Source organism: Coregonus clupeaformis, chromosome 5 (genome assembly GCF_020615455.1).
Source record: "Coregonus clupeaformis isolate EN_2021a chromosome 5, ASM2061545v1, whole genome shotgun sequence".
Lineage (NCBI taxonomy): Eukaryota > Metazoa > Chordata > Actinopteri > Salmoniformes > Salmonidae > Coregonus > Coregonus clupeaformis.
Window position 1 is genome coordinate 18,756,012 of NC_059196.1, and position 19,314 is coordinate 18,775,325.

General features: G+C 42.3%; 1 protein-coding gene across 2 annotated transcripts in view; it reads right to left on the minus strand.

Annotated features, from left to right (window-relative positions):
* LOC121562048 (fibroblast growth factor 12-like) overlaps nucleotides 1-19,314 on the minus strand; it is a 141,154-nt gene that overhangs the window by 65,996 nt on the left and 55,844 nt on the right. Inside the window, exon 1 of one of the 2 annotated variants that reach the window (XM_041874445.2) lies at nucleotides 14,928-15,283. The exons of the other annotated variant lie outside the window; for it this stretch is intronic. Within the exon in view, the coding sequence (XP_041730379.1) occupies nucleotides 14,928-15,036 (109 nt within the window). The 5' untranslated portion in view covers nucleotides 15,037-15,283. Of the gene's footprint in view, nucleotides 1-14,927; nucleotides 15,284-19,314 lie in introns of those variants that run through there. 2 annotated transcript variants of the gene reach the window in all.

Genomic DNA, 19,314 nt, shown 5'->3' on the forward strand with positions numbered 1-19,314 from the left:
GATCTCTGTCAGAGTGACCATCGGGTTCTCGGTCACCTCCCTGACCAAGGCCCTTCTCCCCTGATTGCTCAGTTTGGCCGGGTGACCAGCTCTAGGAAGAGTCTTGGTGGTTCCAAACTTCTTCCATTTAAGAGCGATGGAGGCCAATGTGTTCTTGGGGACCTTCACTGCTGCAGAAATGTTTTGGTACCCTTCCCTAGATCTGTGCCATGACACAATCCTGTCACGGAGCTCTACAGACAATTTCTTCGACCTCATGGCTTGGTTTATGCTCTGACATGCACTGTCAGCTGTATGACCTTATATAGACAGGTGTGTGCCTTTCCAAATCATGTCCAATAAATTGAATTTACCACAGGTGGACTCCAATCAAAATATTTATAAAAACCTGTTTCCACTTTGTCATTATGGGGTATTGTGTCTAGATTGATGAGGAAAACATTTTATTTAATACATTTTAGAATAAGGCTGTAACATAACAAAATGTGGAAAAAGTGAAGGGGTCTGAATACTTTCCGAATGCACTGTATGTGTGGCCACAGGGAAAGGGGAAAGCGCAGTTACAGTACCACCGATGTCAGCTGGTGGGTTTGATGATTTTAAAGACAAAGCAGTGCCTCTGCTAGGAGTGGGTCCACTGTCTAGGAGTGTGTGTGTTTTCCGGTCTGAAAAAACATCTAGCCTAGTGATATTATATTTCACTGCCCAGGTAATGCATTGAATATGAAATCACATAGAGCTTTTTCTATAATATAGGCAACATTATGTATGCCATGTCATAACATTAGATAAATTGTTTCTAGGAATGTTGGGCTTTATACATTGAAATGTAACCTGCAGGTAGCCTGCACTGTGGCCATAGGGTTACCATCAAGTCGGGTGAATAGTTGGAACAGCTAAACGAAATGACGATATCATGAGAAGATCATAAGACCATTATATCTGGTTATTTTAGAAGAGTGATGCAGACATAGTAGATAGTAGAATCAAAACATTGAGGGACCTCCTTTTTTCAAATCTGATTCTAAACCTAACCTTAACCCCACTGCTAACCCTAATGGCTAACCCTAACCTTAAATTAAGAACAAAAAGCAATTTTTTGTTTTCATGAATTTCTACAATATTTTGACTTTGCATCTGGCACATCTAGCGGAAATTGCTCATCCCTGCCTCCAGGAAAAGACTCATCCCAATAAACGTCAACCTGCCCCATAAAGGCCAATTATAGGCTACTAAAGTCTGTACAGGTGAATGTGCTCACAGCTCCATGCAAGGTAATCATTTAGTCAAAAGGGGGCGGTAGCATCCAGAGGACAAAGGCTAATGCAGCTGTAACGGGAACCCTGGCTCCCCATCACATCTATATACGTCAAAGGGTGGGACGTCGACGATCTCTTACGTACTTGCGTACACGTACAGTCAACGCACCTAAACACCAAACACAACACACATCTCTCTTCATAGGGTACTACATTATCTTCATTCCCACTGCAGAGTCATTTCATGATTTTATAATATTGAAAAGTATTACATCTATGCTTGTTCGCTTAATATGATATAGTACAAAACTTATTAATTACATTTTGCTTACAGTTTCATTGTGGTCCTATTGTAGACATTGCACCACACAGAAAACCCTGTTGTTCCTTCTCCTAACTTTTTTCATGTCTGCATGATGACAACTTCAAACATGTATTTTGTGTCATCATAGCACTAGAAAATAGCCATCAATATTTACATAGTTTTGTGTCTTTATCTATGGCCATAGATTCCTCCATTCACAAACAACACATCATACAGGACACACTAGATCTACTGGGTGATGAAATCTCTGACGTGAGTGTTGAAATGAGTTAGAAAAAGGACCTATACTGCTGCTGCTACTGCCTGCTATAAATACATCAGTCTTCATCGTCAAGGTCAGTTGATACACAAAACGCATGCATGCAGAGATACACACATACACACACACACACACAAACACACACACACACACACAGGGAGAAAAGGCAACAAACAATCAGCTCTCTCACAGACACACACCCACTAACACACAAAGAGCAGCAAACACAGTCTCACACATACACATTAGGCAGACAGATGACAGACGTTAATGCCAAATTGACATCGCAACCCACTTTTCACATCACTGTACCACCCTCCGGTTCATTCTCTCTGCCTCTCACATGTGCCTTATAATCTCATATGGCTCTTATATATGGATTTCATCAGGGGCGCAACTTTCACTGGGGACGGGGGGGTCATGTCCCCCCCACATATCCTATAGGATATAGCCTACCATAGGCCTATAGGATATAGCCTACCATAGGCCTATAGGATATAGCCTACCATAGGCCTATAGGATATAGCCTACCATAGTCCTATAGGATATAGCCTACCATAGTCCTATAGGATATAGCCTACCATAGTCCTATAGGATATAGCCTACCATAGGCCTATAGGATATAGCCTACCGTAGTCCTATAGGATATAGCCTACCGTAGTCCTATAGGATATAGCCTACCGTAGTCCTATAGGATATAGCCTACCTTTTAGGAGGCCGATTTGCAAGCAGAGACAAATAAATGGGTAATCAATATTTATTGAAAATGAAAAGGCGCGACGCTCGCTCACCATAGTAATCTAACCTATGTGCGCTTTGTGCCTTTTCCTTTTCAATTACGATAAAAATGTTTAATTGCACTTCAACTCACGTTGGTTGAGCGCCCTCCACTTCTTTCCATTATCAATATTTATTTACAGATACTGTAGTAAACTACAGTCTAATCATATTTAAGGTAATTTCATATTTAAGTTAACTGCCATGTGATTCTCCACTCATGTAGGCAGCCTACTCTATTTCAATGAGACCACACATACTAGGCGCACTTGAACTCTCAAGCCCAACTAGGAAAGGTAGAATACTGAAGTTGAAGCAGCGAATTCTGAGTGTGTAAATAATGCGAAAAATATGTGATTTTAATACAATAGGTAGGCTAACGCATACAAAGCAGAAAGAGGACCGTTTCCAAATAATCGGTTTCATCCCAAAGTCGTCTGTCTGACCACCCGCTCCCGCCCGCAGACAATAGTACGCAAGTATAAACACCATGGGACCACGCAGCCATCATACCGCTCAGGAAGGAGACGCGTTCTGTCTCCTAGAGATTAACGTACTTTGGTGCGAAAAGTGCAAATCAATCCCAGAACAACAGCAAAGGACCTTGTGAAGATGCTGGAGGAAACAGGTACAAAAGTATCTATATCCACAGTAAAACGAGTCCTATATCGACATAACCTGAAAGGCCGCTCAGCAAGGAAGAAGCCACTGCTCCAAAACCACCATAAAAAAGCCAGACTACGGTTTGCAACTGCACATGGGGACAAAGATCGTACTTTTTGGAGAAATGTAAAGAATAAACAAATCTATACAATTGACTGGTTAGTTTTTGTGATTGATGATGGTGAATCATGATGATGATGAGGAGGATGGTGATGATGTGGAGGAGGAGGAGAAGAGGGATGATGTGAATGACTATGATGGTAATTGTGGTGATGATGATGATGATGATAGTAGTGATGATCGTGATAATTGAGAGTACTGTAGTAGCTTGGTCTTGATGGGATGGCTCAGAGTGTCCGCTCTTTACTATCCATTGGAGTGTGGTTGGCAAGGAATTTGGGTTTGTGTAAGTGGGGGATGGAACTGTTTCTGTTCAATTTCTAAATATCAGGGAAAGTAAGTCATTAGGCTGATAAGAGTAAGGGGTAAGATAAGGGTAAGCAGTAATATGATGTTGATGATGATGCTCTCTAAAGTATCTGGGACACTGAAACCTGCCAACCAAACCTCATCCTCCCCCTTCTCTCAATGCCGGCAAAAGAAAGTACACAAGTATTCAGCACTGTATAAAATGACATGATTATAATGTCACGCCTGCTCCCTCTCCCCCTCCCTGGCGCTCGAGGGCGAAAGGCTACCCATCATTATGCACACCTGTCACCATCGTTACGCGCATCAGTGCTTCATTTGACTCACCTGAACTTCATCATGGCTTAATTACCTCCCCTACAGTTGAAGTCGGAAGTTTACATATACCTTAGCCAAATATATTTAAACTCAGTTTTTCACAATTCCTGACATTTAATCCTAGTAAGAATTCCCTGTTTTAGGTCAGTTAGGATAACCACTTTATTTTAAGAATGTGAAATGTCAGAATAATAGTAGAAAGAATGATTTATTTCAGCTTTTATTTAATTCATCAAATTCCCAGTGGGTCAGAATAATCTGTCTGTAAACAATTGTTGGGAAAATTACTTGTGTCATGCACAAAGTAGATGTCCTAACCGACTTGCCAAAACTATAGTTTGTTAACAAGAAATTTGTGGAGTGGTTGAAAAATTAGTTTTAATGTCTCCAACCTAAGTGTATGTAAACTTCCGACTTCAACTGTATATGTAGCCTTAGAAATAAGGTTAAAGAAATCAATAACTTGCTAACATAAGATAACATTCATTAGCCATTTCTGAGACTCACTTAGATAATTAATTTGATGATACAGCAGTAGCAATACAAGGATATAACATCTATAGAAGAAACAAAAATGCTTATGGGGGAGGTGTTGCTGTATATATTCAAAGCCATATCCCTGTAATGCTTAGGGAATATCTTATCTCAAGTGTTATTGAAGTGTTGTGGTTGCAGGTTCACTTGGCACACCTAAAACCTTTTCTTTTGGGGTGTTGCTATAGTCCACCAAGTGCTAACAGTCAGTATCTAAATGATATGTGTGAAATGCTTTATAGTGTATGTGATATAAACAGAGGTCTACTTTCTTGGGGACCTGAATATTGACTGGTTTTCATCAAGCTGTCCGCTCAAGAGGAAGCTTCTCACTGTAACCAGTGCCTGTAATCTGGTTCAGGTAATTAATCAACCTACCAGGGTGTTTACAAACATTACAGGAACAAGATCATCCACATGTATCAATCACATTTTTACTAATACTGTAGAACTTTGTTCTAAAGCTGTATCCGTACCCATTGGATACAGTGATCACAATATAGTGGCTATATCCAGGAAAGCCAAAGTTCCAAAAGCTGGGCTTAAAATAGTGTGTAAGAGATCATACAAAAGATTTTGCTATGTGGATGATGTTAAAAATATTTGTTGGTCTGATATGATTAAGAAGGAGCATCCAGACGCTGCACTTGATGAATTTATGAAATTGCTTCTTCCAATTATTGATAAATATGCACCTGTTAAGAAACTGACTGTTAGAACTGTTAAGGCTCCATGGATTGATGAGGAATTGAAAAACTGTATGGTTGAAAGAGATGGGGCAAAAAGAGTGGTTAATAAGTCTGGCTGCACATCTGACTGGCTGACTTACTGCAAATTGAGAAATTATGTGACTAAACTTGACAAAAAGAAGAATAAACTGTATTATGAAGCCAAGATCAATTATATAAAGAATGATGGAAAGAAAAAATTTGAGTACTCTAAATGACATTATGGGCAGAAAGACATTCAACTCCATCTTTTATCGAATCAGATGGCTTATTCATCACAAAACCATTTGATGTTGCCAATTATTTTAATGATTACTTCATTGGCACAGTGGGCAAATTTAGGCAGGAAATGCCAACTACAAACAGTGAGCCATCGTATTCATGCATAAAAAAACAAATAATGAATGAAAAGCATTGCAAGTTTGAATTTTGTAAAGTTAGTGTAGGAGAGGTGGAATTATTGTTATCGATCAATAATGACAAACCTTCTGGCATTGACAACTTAGATGGAAAGCTACTGAGGATGGTAGCTGACTCTACAGCCACTCATACAGTGGGGGAAAAAAAGTATTTAGTCAGCCACCAATTGTGCAAGTTCTCCCACTTAAAAAGATGAGAGAGGCCTGTAATTTTCATCATAGGTACACGTCAACTATGACAGACAAATTGAGAAAAGAAAATCCGGAAAATCACATTGTAGGATTTTTAATGAATTTATTTGCAAATTATGGTGGAAAATAAGTATTTGGTCACCTACAAACAAGCAAGATTTCTGGCTCTCACAGACCTGTAACTTCTTCTTTAAGAGGCCCCTCTGTCCTCCACTCGTTACCTGTATTAATGGCACCTGTTTGAACTTGTTATCAGTATAAAAGACACCTGTCCACAACCTCAAACAGTCACACTCCAAACTCCACTATGGCCAAGACCAAAGAGCTGTCAAAGGACACCAGAAACAAAATTGTAGACCTTCACCAGGCTGGGAAGACTGAATCTGCAATAGGTACGCAGCTTGGTTTGAAGAAATCAACTGTGGGAGCAATTATTAGGAAATGGAAGACATACAAGACCACTGATAATCTCCGTCGATCTTGGGCTCCACGCAAGATCTCACCCGTGGGGTCAAAATGATCACAAGAACGGTGAGCAAAAATCCCAGAACCACACGGGGGGACCTAGTGAATGACCTGCAGAGAGCTGGGACCAAAGTAACAAAGCCTACCATCAGTAACACACTACGCCGCCAGGGACTCAAATCCTGCAGTGCCAGACGTGTCCCCCTGCTTAAGCCAGTACATGTCCAGGCCCGTCTGAAGTTTGCTAGAGTGCATTTGGATGATCCAGAAGAGGATTGGGAGAATGTCATATGGTCAGATGAAACCAAAATATAACTTTTTGGTAAAAACTCAACTCGTCGTGTTTGGAGGACAAAGAATGCTGAGTTGCATCCAAAGAACACCATACCTACTGTGAAGCATAGGGGTGGAAACATCATGCTTTGGGGATGTTTTTCTGCAAAGGGACCAGGACGACTGATCCGTGTAAAGGAAAGAATGAATGGGGCCATGTATCGTGAGATTTTGAGTGAAAACCTCCTTCCATCAGCAAGGGCATTGAAGATGAAACGTGGCTGGGTCTTTCAGCATGACAATGATCCCAAACACACCGCCCAGGCAACGAAGGAGTGGCTTCGTAAGAAGCATTTCAAGGTCCTGGAGACCTTGAGATCTCCAGATCTCAACCCCATAGAAAATCTTTGGAGGGAGTTGAAAATCTGTGTTGCCCAGTGACAGCCCCAAAACATCACTGCTCTAGAGGAGATCTGCATCGAGGAATGGGCCAAAATACCAGCAACAGTGTGTGAAAACCTTGTGAAGACTTACAGAAAAAGTTTGACCTGTGTCATTGCCAACAAAGGGTATATAACAAAGTATTGAGAAACTTTTGTTATTGACCAAATACTTACTTTCCACCATAATTTGCAAATTAATTCATTAAAAATCCTACAATGTGATTTTCTGGATTTCTTTTCTCAATTTGTCTGTCATAGTTGACGTGTACCTATGATGAAAATTACAGGCCTCTCATCTTTTTAAGTGGGAGAACTTGCACAATTGGTGGCTGACTAAATACTTTTTTCCCCACTGTATCTGTCATATCTTTAATCTGAGCCTAGAGGAAAGTCTTTATCCTTAGGCCTGGAGGGAAGCCAAAGTAATTCCTCTACCCAAGAGTGGTAAAGCGGCCTTTACTGATTTTAACAGCAGACTTATCAGCTTGCTGCCAGCTCTTAGCAAACTGTTGGAAAAAAATGCCAGTCTCTCTTGGCTAAGAGTTGAGGAGAGACTGACTGCATCACTTCTTCTTTTTATAAGAAACATTAATGTGTTGGAAATCCTAAATTGTTTGAATAGACAACTTACACACAGCTCTGACACACACACTTACCCCACCAGACATACCACCAGGGGTCTTTTCACAGTCCCCAAATCCAGAACAAATTCAAGAAAGTGTACAGTATTATATAGAGCCATTATTGCATGGAACTCTGTTCCATCTCATATTGCTCAAATGAACAGCAAACCTGGTTTGAAAAAAACAGATAAAGCAACACCTCACAGCACAACGCCTCTCCCCTATTTGACCTAGATAGTTTGTGTATGTATTGATATGTACAGTACCAGTCAAAAGTTTGGACACACCTACTCATTAAAGTTTTTTTGTTTATGTTTTACTATTTTCTACATTGTAGAATAATAGTGAAGACATCAAAATTATGAAATGACACATATGGAATCATGTAGTAACCAAAAAAGTGTTAAACAAATCAAATTATATTTTATATTTGAGATTCTTCGAATAGCCACCCTTTGCCTTGATCACAGCTTTGCACACTCTTGGCATTCTCTCAACCAGCTTCATAAGGTAGTCACCTGGAATGCATTTCAATTAACAGGTGTGCCTTGTTAAAAGTTAATTTTTGAAATGTATTTCCTTCTTAATGCGTTTGAGCCAATCAGTTGTGTTGTGACAAGGTAGGGGTGGTATACAGAAGCCCTATTTGGTAAAATACCAAGTCCATATTATGGCAAGAACAGCTCAAATACGCAAAGAGAAACGACAGACTATCATTACTTTAAGACATGAAGTTCAGTAAATCCGGAACATTTCAAGAACTTTGAAGGTTTCTTCAAGTGCAGTCACAAAAACCATCAAGCGCTATGATGAAACTGGCTCTCATAAGGACCGCCACAGGAAAGGAAGACCCAGAGTTACCTCTGCTGCAGAGGATAAGTTCATTAGAGTTAACTGCACCTCAGATTCCAGCCCAAATAAATGCTTCACAGAGTTCAAGTAACAAACACATCTCAACATCAACTGTTCAGAGGAGACTGCGTGAATCAGGCCTTCATGGTCAAATTGCTGCAAAGAAACCACTACTAAAGGACACCAATTATAAGAAGAGATTTGCTTGGGCCAAGAAACACGAGCAATGGACATTAGACTGGTGGAAATCTGTCCTTTTGTCTGATGAGTCCAATTTTGAGATTTTTGGTTCCAACCGCTGTGTCTTTGTCAGACGCAGAGTAGGTGAACGGATGATCTCCGCATGTGTGGTTCCCACCATGAAGCACGGAGGAGGAGGTGTTATGGTGTGGGGGTGCATTGCTGGTGACACTGTCTGTGATTTATTTAGAATTCAAGGCACACTTAACCAGCATGGCTACCACAGCATTCTGCAGCGATACGCCATCCCATCTGGTTTGCACTTAGTGGGACTATCATTTGTTTTTCAACAGGACAATGACCCAACACACCTCTAGGCTGTGTATGGGCTATTTGACCAAGAAGGAGAGTGATGGAGTGCTGCATCAGATGACCTGGCCACCACAATCACCCGACCTCAACCCAATTGAGATGGTTTGGGATGAGTTGGACCGCAGCGTGAAGGAAAAGCAGCCAACAAGTGCACAGCATATGTGGGAACTCCTTCAAGACTGTTGGAAAAGCATTCCAGGTGAAGCTGGTTGAGAGAATGCCAAGAGTGTGCAAAGCTGTCATCAAGGCACAGGGTAGCTATGGTCATGACTCTCATGTGATGGTCCCACGTGAGAAGCCCAAGATCAGAATACAGAGAAGCAACAGTCTACAGATCTCTCTCTCTCTCTCCCGTGGTCATTTTTATGAACAAAGGAGGGATTGATGTGGGGGTTTTATGACCCCTCGCGCCAATCCTAAATGGTTTACTGCAAACGACTCCTTGATGGTCCCTAGTATTGGTGATAGGAATGTCTCTGTGTTACAGGGACAGATTGCCGCCTAAAAACTATAACATCAAAAGATTAGAAATTAGAACATTGTTGTTGAGATCCAAATGTTTGGAATGGTCGGTGGCGATCTAAAGAATAATCATGTCATATTTTTTATTGTTTTGTGATGTCATTAAGGATGGTATTACTAAATAACTGTATATCTGAAAGTGTACACATTTCAGCTTTCAGGTTTGAATCTAAATGTTCTATAAATTATATGATTAAGTATGAGAATACGTTTGTGAAGATAGCAATGTGATTTTAGCCTTCTAAATGAGATAATAGTTTTTTATAGAATCTTTTGCCAGTCAGTAACCATGCCCAAGTGAGCACAGACATTGGGTCGGCGTGATGGAATGCCCCTTTTTACCCGAGCATAAAAAGCCTTGAAAAACAAATCAACATTTAGACCAGGAAGCGTGAAACTGTGGCTACACGGCTTAAAATGGTTGACACTCTACAGACCAGAAAACGTGAGAGTGGCGACTGTACGTTTAGAAATGGTGAAACTCTGAAACTCTCAATCTCTAAACAAGAAGAAGAAACTCACTAGACCAGCTGGCACGTAAAGCAGTCTAGAACATTTTACTAAAGACACGAGGTGGGAAGGACAATCCCTCTCAGACAACCGTTGGTACATCTGAAGTATCTATTCTAACGAACACTCCATTAGAAGACAAGCCGAGTCTCACCGAAGTGGGATAGGACACTTAAACCCTTTTCGAGAAAGTGGTTAAACAGAGAGACAACGATCAAGGACAGCTATGCGTAAATATGCATTGCATTTCTCATCCGAATGAGCGGTGGTTAGGGTGCTACGTATTAATATTTCCGTGAGCCTAGCTTCCAAATGTAACAACGATAAGTTGAATCTCTGTCTCTCCCTTTCACTCTTTCTATTGACCCCCTTCTTCCCCTAACCAAGCAGTCATGCTATTGTTTGTCCAGTCCACTAGGGACCTGTTTTCATTGTATTATGTTAGTAATCAATAACTTATACCGTGTGTGTGTGTTTATGTATTCTGTGTTATTATTTAGTTAGTTAGTAAATAAATAATTAAGCCAATTTGTGTATTGCTGATTCATCAATAAGGTTAGGGTTCTTGCAGGTTCAAGGATTATGCGACGTTCAGAATGAGACTGATGAGGTAATGATTTAATAAGTGACTGTATAACATACAGTATCTCACCAAAGTGAGTACACCCCTCACATTTTTGTAAATATTTGAGTATATCTTTTCATGTGACAACACTGAAGAAATGACACTTTTCTACAAAGTAAAGTAGTGAGTGTACAGCTTGTATAACAGTGTCAATTTGCTGTCCCCTCAAAATAACACAACACACAGCAATTCATGTCTAAACCGCTGGCAACAATAGTGAGTACACCCCTAAGTGAAAATGTCCAAATTGGGCCCAAAGTGTCAATATTTTGTGTGGCCACCATCATTTTCGAGCACTGCCTTAACCCTCTTGGGCATGGAGTTCACCAGAGCTTCACAGGTTGCCGCTGGAGTCCTCTTCCACTCCTCCATGACGACATCACGGAGCTGGTGGATGTTAGAGACCTTGCACTCCTCCACCTTCCGTTTTAGGATGCCCCACAGATGCTCAATAGGGTTTAGGTCTGGAGACATGCTTGGCCAGTCCATCACCTTTAACCTCAGCTTCTTTAGCAAGGCAGTGGTCATCTTGGAGGTGTGTTTGGGGTCGTAATCATGTTGGAATACTGCCCTGCGGCCCAGTCTCCAAAGGGAGGGGATCATGCTCTGCTTCAGTATATCATAGTACATGTTGGCATTCATGGTTCCCTCAATGAACTGTAGCTCCCCAGTGCCGGCAGCACTCATGCAGCCCCAGACCATGACACTCCCACCACCATGCTTGACTGTAGGCAAGACACACTTGTCTTTGTACTCCTCACCTGGTTGCCGCCACACACACTTGACACCATCTGAACCAAATAAATCTTGGTCTCATCAGACCACAGGACATGGTTCCAGTAATCCATGTCCTTAGTCTGCTTGTCTTCAGCAAACTGTTTGCGGGCTTTCTTGTGCATCATCTTTAGAAGAGGCTTCCTTCTGGGACGACAGCCATGCAGACCAATTTGATGCAGTGTGCGGCGTATGGTCTGAGCACTGACAGGCTGACCCCCACCCCTTCAACCTCTGCAGCAATGCTGGCAGCACTCATATGTCTATTTACAAAGACAACCTCTGGATATGACACTGAGCACGTGCACTCAACTTCTTTGGTCGACCATGGCGAGGCCTGTTCTGAGTGGAACATGTACTGTTAAACCGCTGTATGGTCTTAGCCACCGTGCTGCAGCTCAGTTTCAGGGTCTTGGCAATCTTCTTATAGCCCAGGCCATCTTTATGTAGAGTAAAAATTCTTTTTTTCAGATCCTCAGAGAGTTCTTTGCCATGAGGTGCCATGCTGAACTTCCAGTGACCAGTATGAGGGAGTGTGAGAGCGATGACACCAAATTTAACACACCTGCTCCCCATTCACACCTGAGACCTTGTAACACTAACGAGTCACATGACACCAGGGAGGGAAAATGTACTCACTTTTGTTCCCAGCGGTTTAGACATTAATGGCTGTGTGTTGAGTTATTTTGAGGGGACAGCAAATTTACACTGTTATACAAGCTGTACACTCACTACTTTACTTTGTAGCAGTGTCATTTATTCAGTGTTGTCACATGAAAAGATATACTCAAATATTTACAAAAATGTGAGGGGTGTACTCACTTTTGTGAGATACTGTTTATACAGTTGAAGTCGGAAGTTTACATACACCTTAGCCAAATACATTTAAACTCAGTTTTTCACAATTCCTGACATTTAATCCTAGTAAGAAATCCCTGTCTTAGGTCAGTTAGGATCACCACTTTATTTTAAGAATGTGAAATGTCAGAATAATAGTAGAGAGAATGATTTATTTCAGCTTTTATTTCTTTCATCACATTCCCAGTGGGTCAGAAGTTTACATACACTCAATTAGTATTTGGTAGCATTGCCTTTAAATTGTTTAACTTGGGTCAAACATTTCGGGTAGCCTTCCACAAGCTTCCCACAATAAGTTGGGGGAATTTTGGCCCACTCCTCCTGACAGAGCTGGTGTAACTGAGTCAGGTTTGTAGGCTTCCTTGCTCGCACACGCTTTTTCAGTTCTGCCCACAAATTTCTATAGGATTGAGGTCAGGGCTTTGTGATGACCACTCCAATACTTTAACTTTGTTGTCCTTAAGCCATTTTGCCACAACTTTGGAAGTATGCTTGGGGTTATCGTCCATTTGGAAGACCCATTTGCGACCAAGCTTTAACTTCCTGACTGATGTCTTGAGATGTTGCTTCAATATATCCACATACTTTTCCTTCCTCATGATGCCATCTATTTTGTGAAGTGCACCAGTCCCTCCTGCAACAAAGCACCCCCACAGCATGATGCTGCCACCCTCGTGCTTCACAGTTGGGATGGTGTTCTTCGGCTTGCAAGCAGCCCCCTTTTTCCTCCAAACATAACATTTTACATTTACATTTTAGTCATTTAGCAGACGCTCTTATCCAGAGCGACTTACAGTTAGTGATTACATTATTATTTATTTTTGTATACTGGCCCCCCGTGGGAATCGAACCCACAACCCTGGCGTTGCAAACGCCATGCTCTATCAACTGAGCTACATCCCTGCCGGCCATTCCCTCCCCTACCCTGGACGACGCTGGGCCAATTGTGCGCCGCCCATGAGTCTCCCGGTCGGCTGCGACAGAGCCTGGATTCGAACCGGGATCTCTAGTGGCACAGTTAGCACTGCGATGCAGTGCCTTAGACCACTGCGCCACTCAGGAGCTTAACGATGGTCATTATGGCCAAACAGTTATATTTTTGTTTCATCAGACCAGAGGACATTTCTCCTAAAAGTACGACCTTTGTCACCATGTGCAATTGCAAACCGTAGTCTGGCTTTTTTATGGCGGTTCTGGAACAGTGGATTCTTCCTTGCTGAGCGGCCTTTCAGGTTATGTCGACATAGGACTCGTTTTTATCTATATACTTTTGTACCTCTTTCCTCCAGCATCTTCACATGGTCCTTTGCTGTGGTTCTGAGATTGATTTGCACTTTCCGCACAAAAGTACGTTCATCTCTAGGAGACATAACGCGTCTCCTTCCTGAGCGGTATGATGGCTGCGTGGTCCCATGGTGTTTATACTTGCGTACTATTGTTTGTACAGATGAACGTGGTACCTTCAGGCATTTGGAAATTGCTCCCATGAATTAACCAGACTTGTGGAGGTCTACCATTTTTTTCAGAGGTCTTGGCTGATTTCTTTTGATTTTCCCATGATGTCAAGCAAAGAGGCACTGAGTTTGAAGGTAGGCCTTGAAATACATCCACAGGTACACCTCCAATTGACTCAAATTATGTCAATTAGCCTATCAGAAGACTTCTAAAGCCATGACATCATTTTCTGGAATTTTCCAAGCTGTTTAAAGGCACAGTCAACTTAGTGTATGTAAACTTCTGACCCATTGAAATTGTAATACAGTGAATTATAAGTGAAATAATCTGTCTGTAAACAATTGTTGGAAAAATTACTTGTGTCATGCACAAAGTAGATGTCCTAACCGACTTGCCAAAACTATAGTTTGTTAACAATACATTTGTGGAGTGGTTGAAAAATGAGTTTTAATGACTCCAACCTAAGTGTATGTAAACTTCCGACTTCAACTGTATATCTTCTAAGAGTTTAATAGTAACTCGTTAAACAACTTCTTCTTAGGTGCCCCAAATTCCTAATTAGTTAATTGTTACATGATTAATTTAATCGAGTGAAAATTAAACATAGTTAGTTGATTCGATAAATAACAGTCATCACATTAATATAAGTCACGTCACGACACTACTTTGAAGAATCTAAAATATCTTTGTTTAACACTTTTTTGGTTACTACATGATTCCATATGTGTTATTTCATAGTTTTGATGTCTTCACTATTATTCTACAATGTAGAAAATAGTAAAAAATAAAGTGTGTCTGCTTTTGCAACAGCTAATGGGGATCCTAATAAAATACCAAAAAAATCCCAAACCTATGCGGAGGGCTTGGAGCACGTGTCAAACTCATTCCACAGAGGGCTGAGTGTCTGAGGGTTTTTGCTCCATCCTTGTACTTGATTGATTAATTAAGTTCACTAATTAGTAAGGAACTTCCCTCACCTAGTTGTCTAGGTCTTAATTGAAAGGAAAAAACAAAAACCCGGCCCTCCATGAAATGAGTTTGACACCCCTGGCTTGGAGTAAAGAGAACTCACCCTGCTCATCGCTGTCTGGTTTTGCTGTTCCTTCCTCCTCGTCTTCCTCCTCTCCCTTACTGTCTTTGGACAGCAGTCGTCGAAACAGGCTACCAAGCGAATTAGTCATGTCTGGCTCTCCAACTCTCTCTGAGACGTCCAAAAACACAGTTCGTAAAACGCAGCACCCCCCTGTACCCCTTAATCTGCTTTCACAACCCCTCTGCCCATGTATAAGTCAGTTGTCCGTGTCACTTGTAAAGGCTTAGGTTAGCTGACCAGTCCTTGTCCACTCGGTGTGTGTCTGTCTGGCCGTATTTAGCCTTGGCTGTCCTTGTCCCGCTCCTGTTGACACTAAAACTCTAACTCACTAAACTCCCACCCTCCACCTCACCACCACCACTCTCTCCAGGCTCCTGTAGCACACACACACACACACACACACTTGCGTCCATACACGCCTTGGCTTTACAAGCAGGTTATCTAACACTGCAATGAGACACGGGAGTCAACCTTTTCACCATTGTCAAGCGGGAAAACTGCTCACCTCCCTGTCTAGCGATCGACGCCATGCGTCAAATACAATTAGGAGTTATTTGAACGGTTTAACTGTGGATATGTGATCCCTTGGCCCTGGCAAGCCATGCAATAGAAATGGATAGATTCTATTCTAAGAGTGTAAATGAGCGTCACTGCATGGTGGGAACTATTTATATCTGTGTTTACGTGGAGAAAGTGCTGGGAGAGGAAATTCCCGGTGAGCAATGACAGAGGCAAGACATCGGAGACACTGGGAACATATTAAAGAGAGTATGTCTTCGTTAGGTAATCAGGGTGTGGGTGGCTAAGTATGCAAGTCAGTGTACAGTTGAAGTTGGAAGTTTACATACACCTTAGCCAAATACATTTAAACTCAGTTTTTCACAATTCCTGACATTTAATCCTAGTAAAGATTCCCTGTCTTCGGTCAGTTAGGATCAACACTTTATTTTAAGAATGTGAAATGTCAGAATAATAGTAGAGGGAATTATTTATTTCAGCTTTTATTTCTTTCATCACATTCCCAGTGGGTCAGAAGTTTACATACACTCAATTAGTATTTGGTAGCATTGCCTTTAAATTGTTTAACTTGGGTCAAATATTTTGTGTAGCCTTCCACAAGCTTCCCACAATAAGTTGGGTGAATGTTGGCCCATTCCTCCTGACAGAGCTGGTGTAACTGAGACAGGTTTGTAGGCTTCCTTGCTCGCACACGCTTTTTCAGTTCTGCCCACACATTTCTATAGGATTGAGGTCAGGGCTTTGTGATGACCACTCCAATACTTTAACTTTGTTGTCCTTAAGCCATTTTGCCACAACTTTGGAAGTATGCTTGGGGTCATTGTCCATTTGGAAGACCCATTTGCGACCAAGCTTTACCTTCCTGACTGATGTCTTGAGATGTTGCTTCAATATATCCACATAATTTTCCTTCCTCATGATGCCATCTATTTTGTGAAGTGCACCAGTCCCTCCTGCAGCAAAGCACCCCCACAGCATGATTCTGCCACCCCTGTGCTTCACGTTTGGAATGGTGTTCTTCGGCTTGAAAGCGACCCCCTTTTTCCTCCAAAAATAACGATGGGCATTATGGCCAAACAGTTCTGTTTTTATTTCATCAGACCAGAGGACATTTCTCCAAAAAGAACGATCTTTGTCCCCATGTGCATTTGCAAACCGTAGTCTGGCTTTTTTATGGCGGTTTTGGAGCAGTGGCTTCTTCCTTGCTGAGCGGCCTTTCAGGTTATGTCGATGTAGGACTTGTTTTACTGTGGATATAGATACTTTTGTACCAGTTTCCTCCAGCATCTTCACAAGGTCCTTTGTTGTTGTTCTGGGATTGATTTGCACTTTTCACACCAAAGTACATTAATCTCTAGGAGACAGAACGCGTCTCCTTCCTGAGAAGTATGACGGCAGCGTGGTCCCATGGTGTTTATGCTTGCGTACTATTGTTTGTACAGATGAACGTGGTACCTTCAGGCGTTTGGAAATTGCTCCCAAGGATGAACCAGACTTGTGGAGGTCTACAATTTGTTTTTGAGGTCTTGGCTGATTTCTTTTGATTTTCCCATGATGTCAAGCAAAAAGGCACTGAGTTTGAAGGTAGGCCTTGAAATACATCCACAGGTACACCTCCAATTGACTCAAATGATGTCAATTAGCCTATCAGAAGCTTCTAAAGCCATGACATCATTTTCTGGAATTTTCCAAGCTGTTTAAAGGCACAGTCAACGTAGTGTATATAAACTTCTGACCCACTGGAATTGTGATACAATGAATTATAAGTGAAATAATCTGTCTGTAAACAATTGTTGGAAAAATTACTTGTGTCATGCACCAAGTAGATGTCCTAACCGACTTGCCAAAACTATACTTTGTTAACAAGAAATTTGTGGAGTGGTTGAAAAACAAGTTTTAATGACTCCAACCTAAGTGTATGTAAACTTCCAACTTCAATTGTATGTTTGAACGGTCTTCGAGTACGTTTGTGTGTGTGTGGGGGGGGGGGGCAAATTCAGTAGCAAAACCATGTCTGTAGCAAATTCATTTATCTGCAAAAATGAGCTAATTCTGAAGACTAAGATGTCTAGTTTTTGGTAAAGTGTCTTATTTTAAAAAACGAATTTATTTGAATACAACACAAAACATGTTTCTGTAGTTTGTCCATACATCATAAAAATGGTATACTAGTTGAAGTTGACATTAAACTATAATATTTATTACGTAAAAACACAATGTTTTTCAAGTCCCTGTAAAAACTCCAATCAGTTTTTAAATAAAGTTTTATTCACCAAAGATGCATCCCGCTACTCTCTCCTCTTCCATCCTATCATCTCTTCCCTCTGCTCAATCCTTCTCCCTCCAATCTCCTGATTCTGCCTCCTCAACCCTCCTCTCCTCCCTTTCTGCATCCTTTGACTCTCTATGTCCCCTATCCCCCCGGCCGGCTCGGTCCTCCCCTCCAGCTTCGTGGCTTGATGACTCATTGCGAGCTCACAGAACAGAGCTCCGGGCAGCTGAGCGGAAATGGAAGAAAACTAGACTCCCTGCAGACCTGGCATCTTTTCACTCCCTCCTCTCTACATTTTCTTCATCTGTTTCTGCTGCTAAGGCCACTTTCTACCACTCTAAATTCCAAGCATCCGCCTCTAACCCTAGGAAGCTCTTTGCCACATTCTCCTCCCTGCTGAATCCCCCCGACTTGTGACGGCAGGCCGCCCAACAACCTGCCCGCTTGACCCTATCCCCTCCTCTCTTCTCCAGACCATCTCCGGTGACCTTCTCCCTTACCTCACCTCGCTGATCAACTCATCCTTGACCGCTGGCTATGTCCCTTCCGTCTTCAAGAGAGCGAGAGTTGCACCCCTTCTCAAAAAACCAACACTCGATCCCTCTGATGTCAACAACTACAGACCAGTATCCCTTCTTTCTTTTCTCTCCAAAACTATTGAGCGTGCCGTCTTTAGCCAACTCTCTTGCTATCTCTCTCAGAATGACCTTCTTGATCCAAACCAGTCAGGTTTCAAGACTGGTCTTTCAACTGAGACTGCTCTTCTCTGTGTCACAGAGGCTCTCCGCACTGCTAAAGCTAACTCTCTCTCCTCTGCTCTTGTCCTTCTAGACCTGTCTGCTGCCTTTGATACTGTGAACCATCAGATCCTCCTCTCCACCCTCTCCGAGCTGGGCATCTCCGGCGCGGCTCACTCTTGGATTGCGTCCTACCTGACCGGTCGCTCCTACCAAGTGGCGTGGCGAGAAGCTGTCTCCGCACCACGTGCTCTCACCACTGGTGTCCCCCAGGGCTCAGTTCTAGGCCCTCTCCTATTCTCGCTATACACCAAGTCACTTGGCTCTGTCATATCCTCACATGGCCTCTCCTATCATTGCTACGCTGACGACACACAACTAATCTTCTCCTTTCCCCCTTCTGATAACCAGGTGGTGAATCGCATCTCTGCATGTCTGGCAGACATATCAGTATGGATGACGGATCACCACCTCAAGCTGAACCTCGGCAAGACGGAGCTGCTCTTCCTCCCGGGGAAGGACTGCCCGTTCCATGATCTCGCCATCACGGTTGACAACTCCGTTGTGTCCTCCTCCCAGAGTGCGAAGAGCCTTGGCGTGACCCTGGACAACACCCTGTCGTTCTCCGCTAACATCAAGGCGGTGACCCGATCCTGTAGGTTCATGCTCTACAACATTCGGAGAGTACGACCCTGCCTTACACAGGAAGCGGCACAAGTCCTAATCCAGGCACTTGTCATCTCCCCGTCTGGATTACTGCAACTCGCTGTTGGCTGGGCTCCCTGCCTGTGCCATTAAACCCCTACAACTCATCCAGAATGCCGCAGCCCGTCTGGTG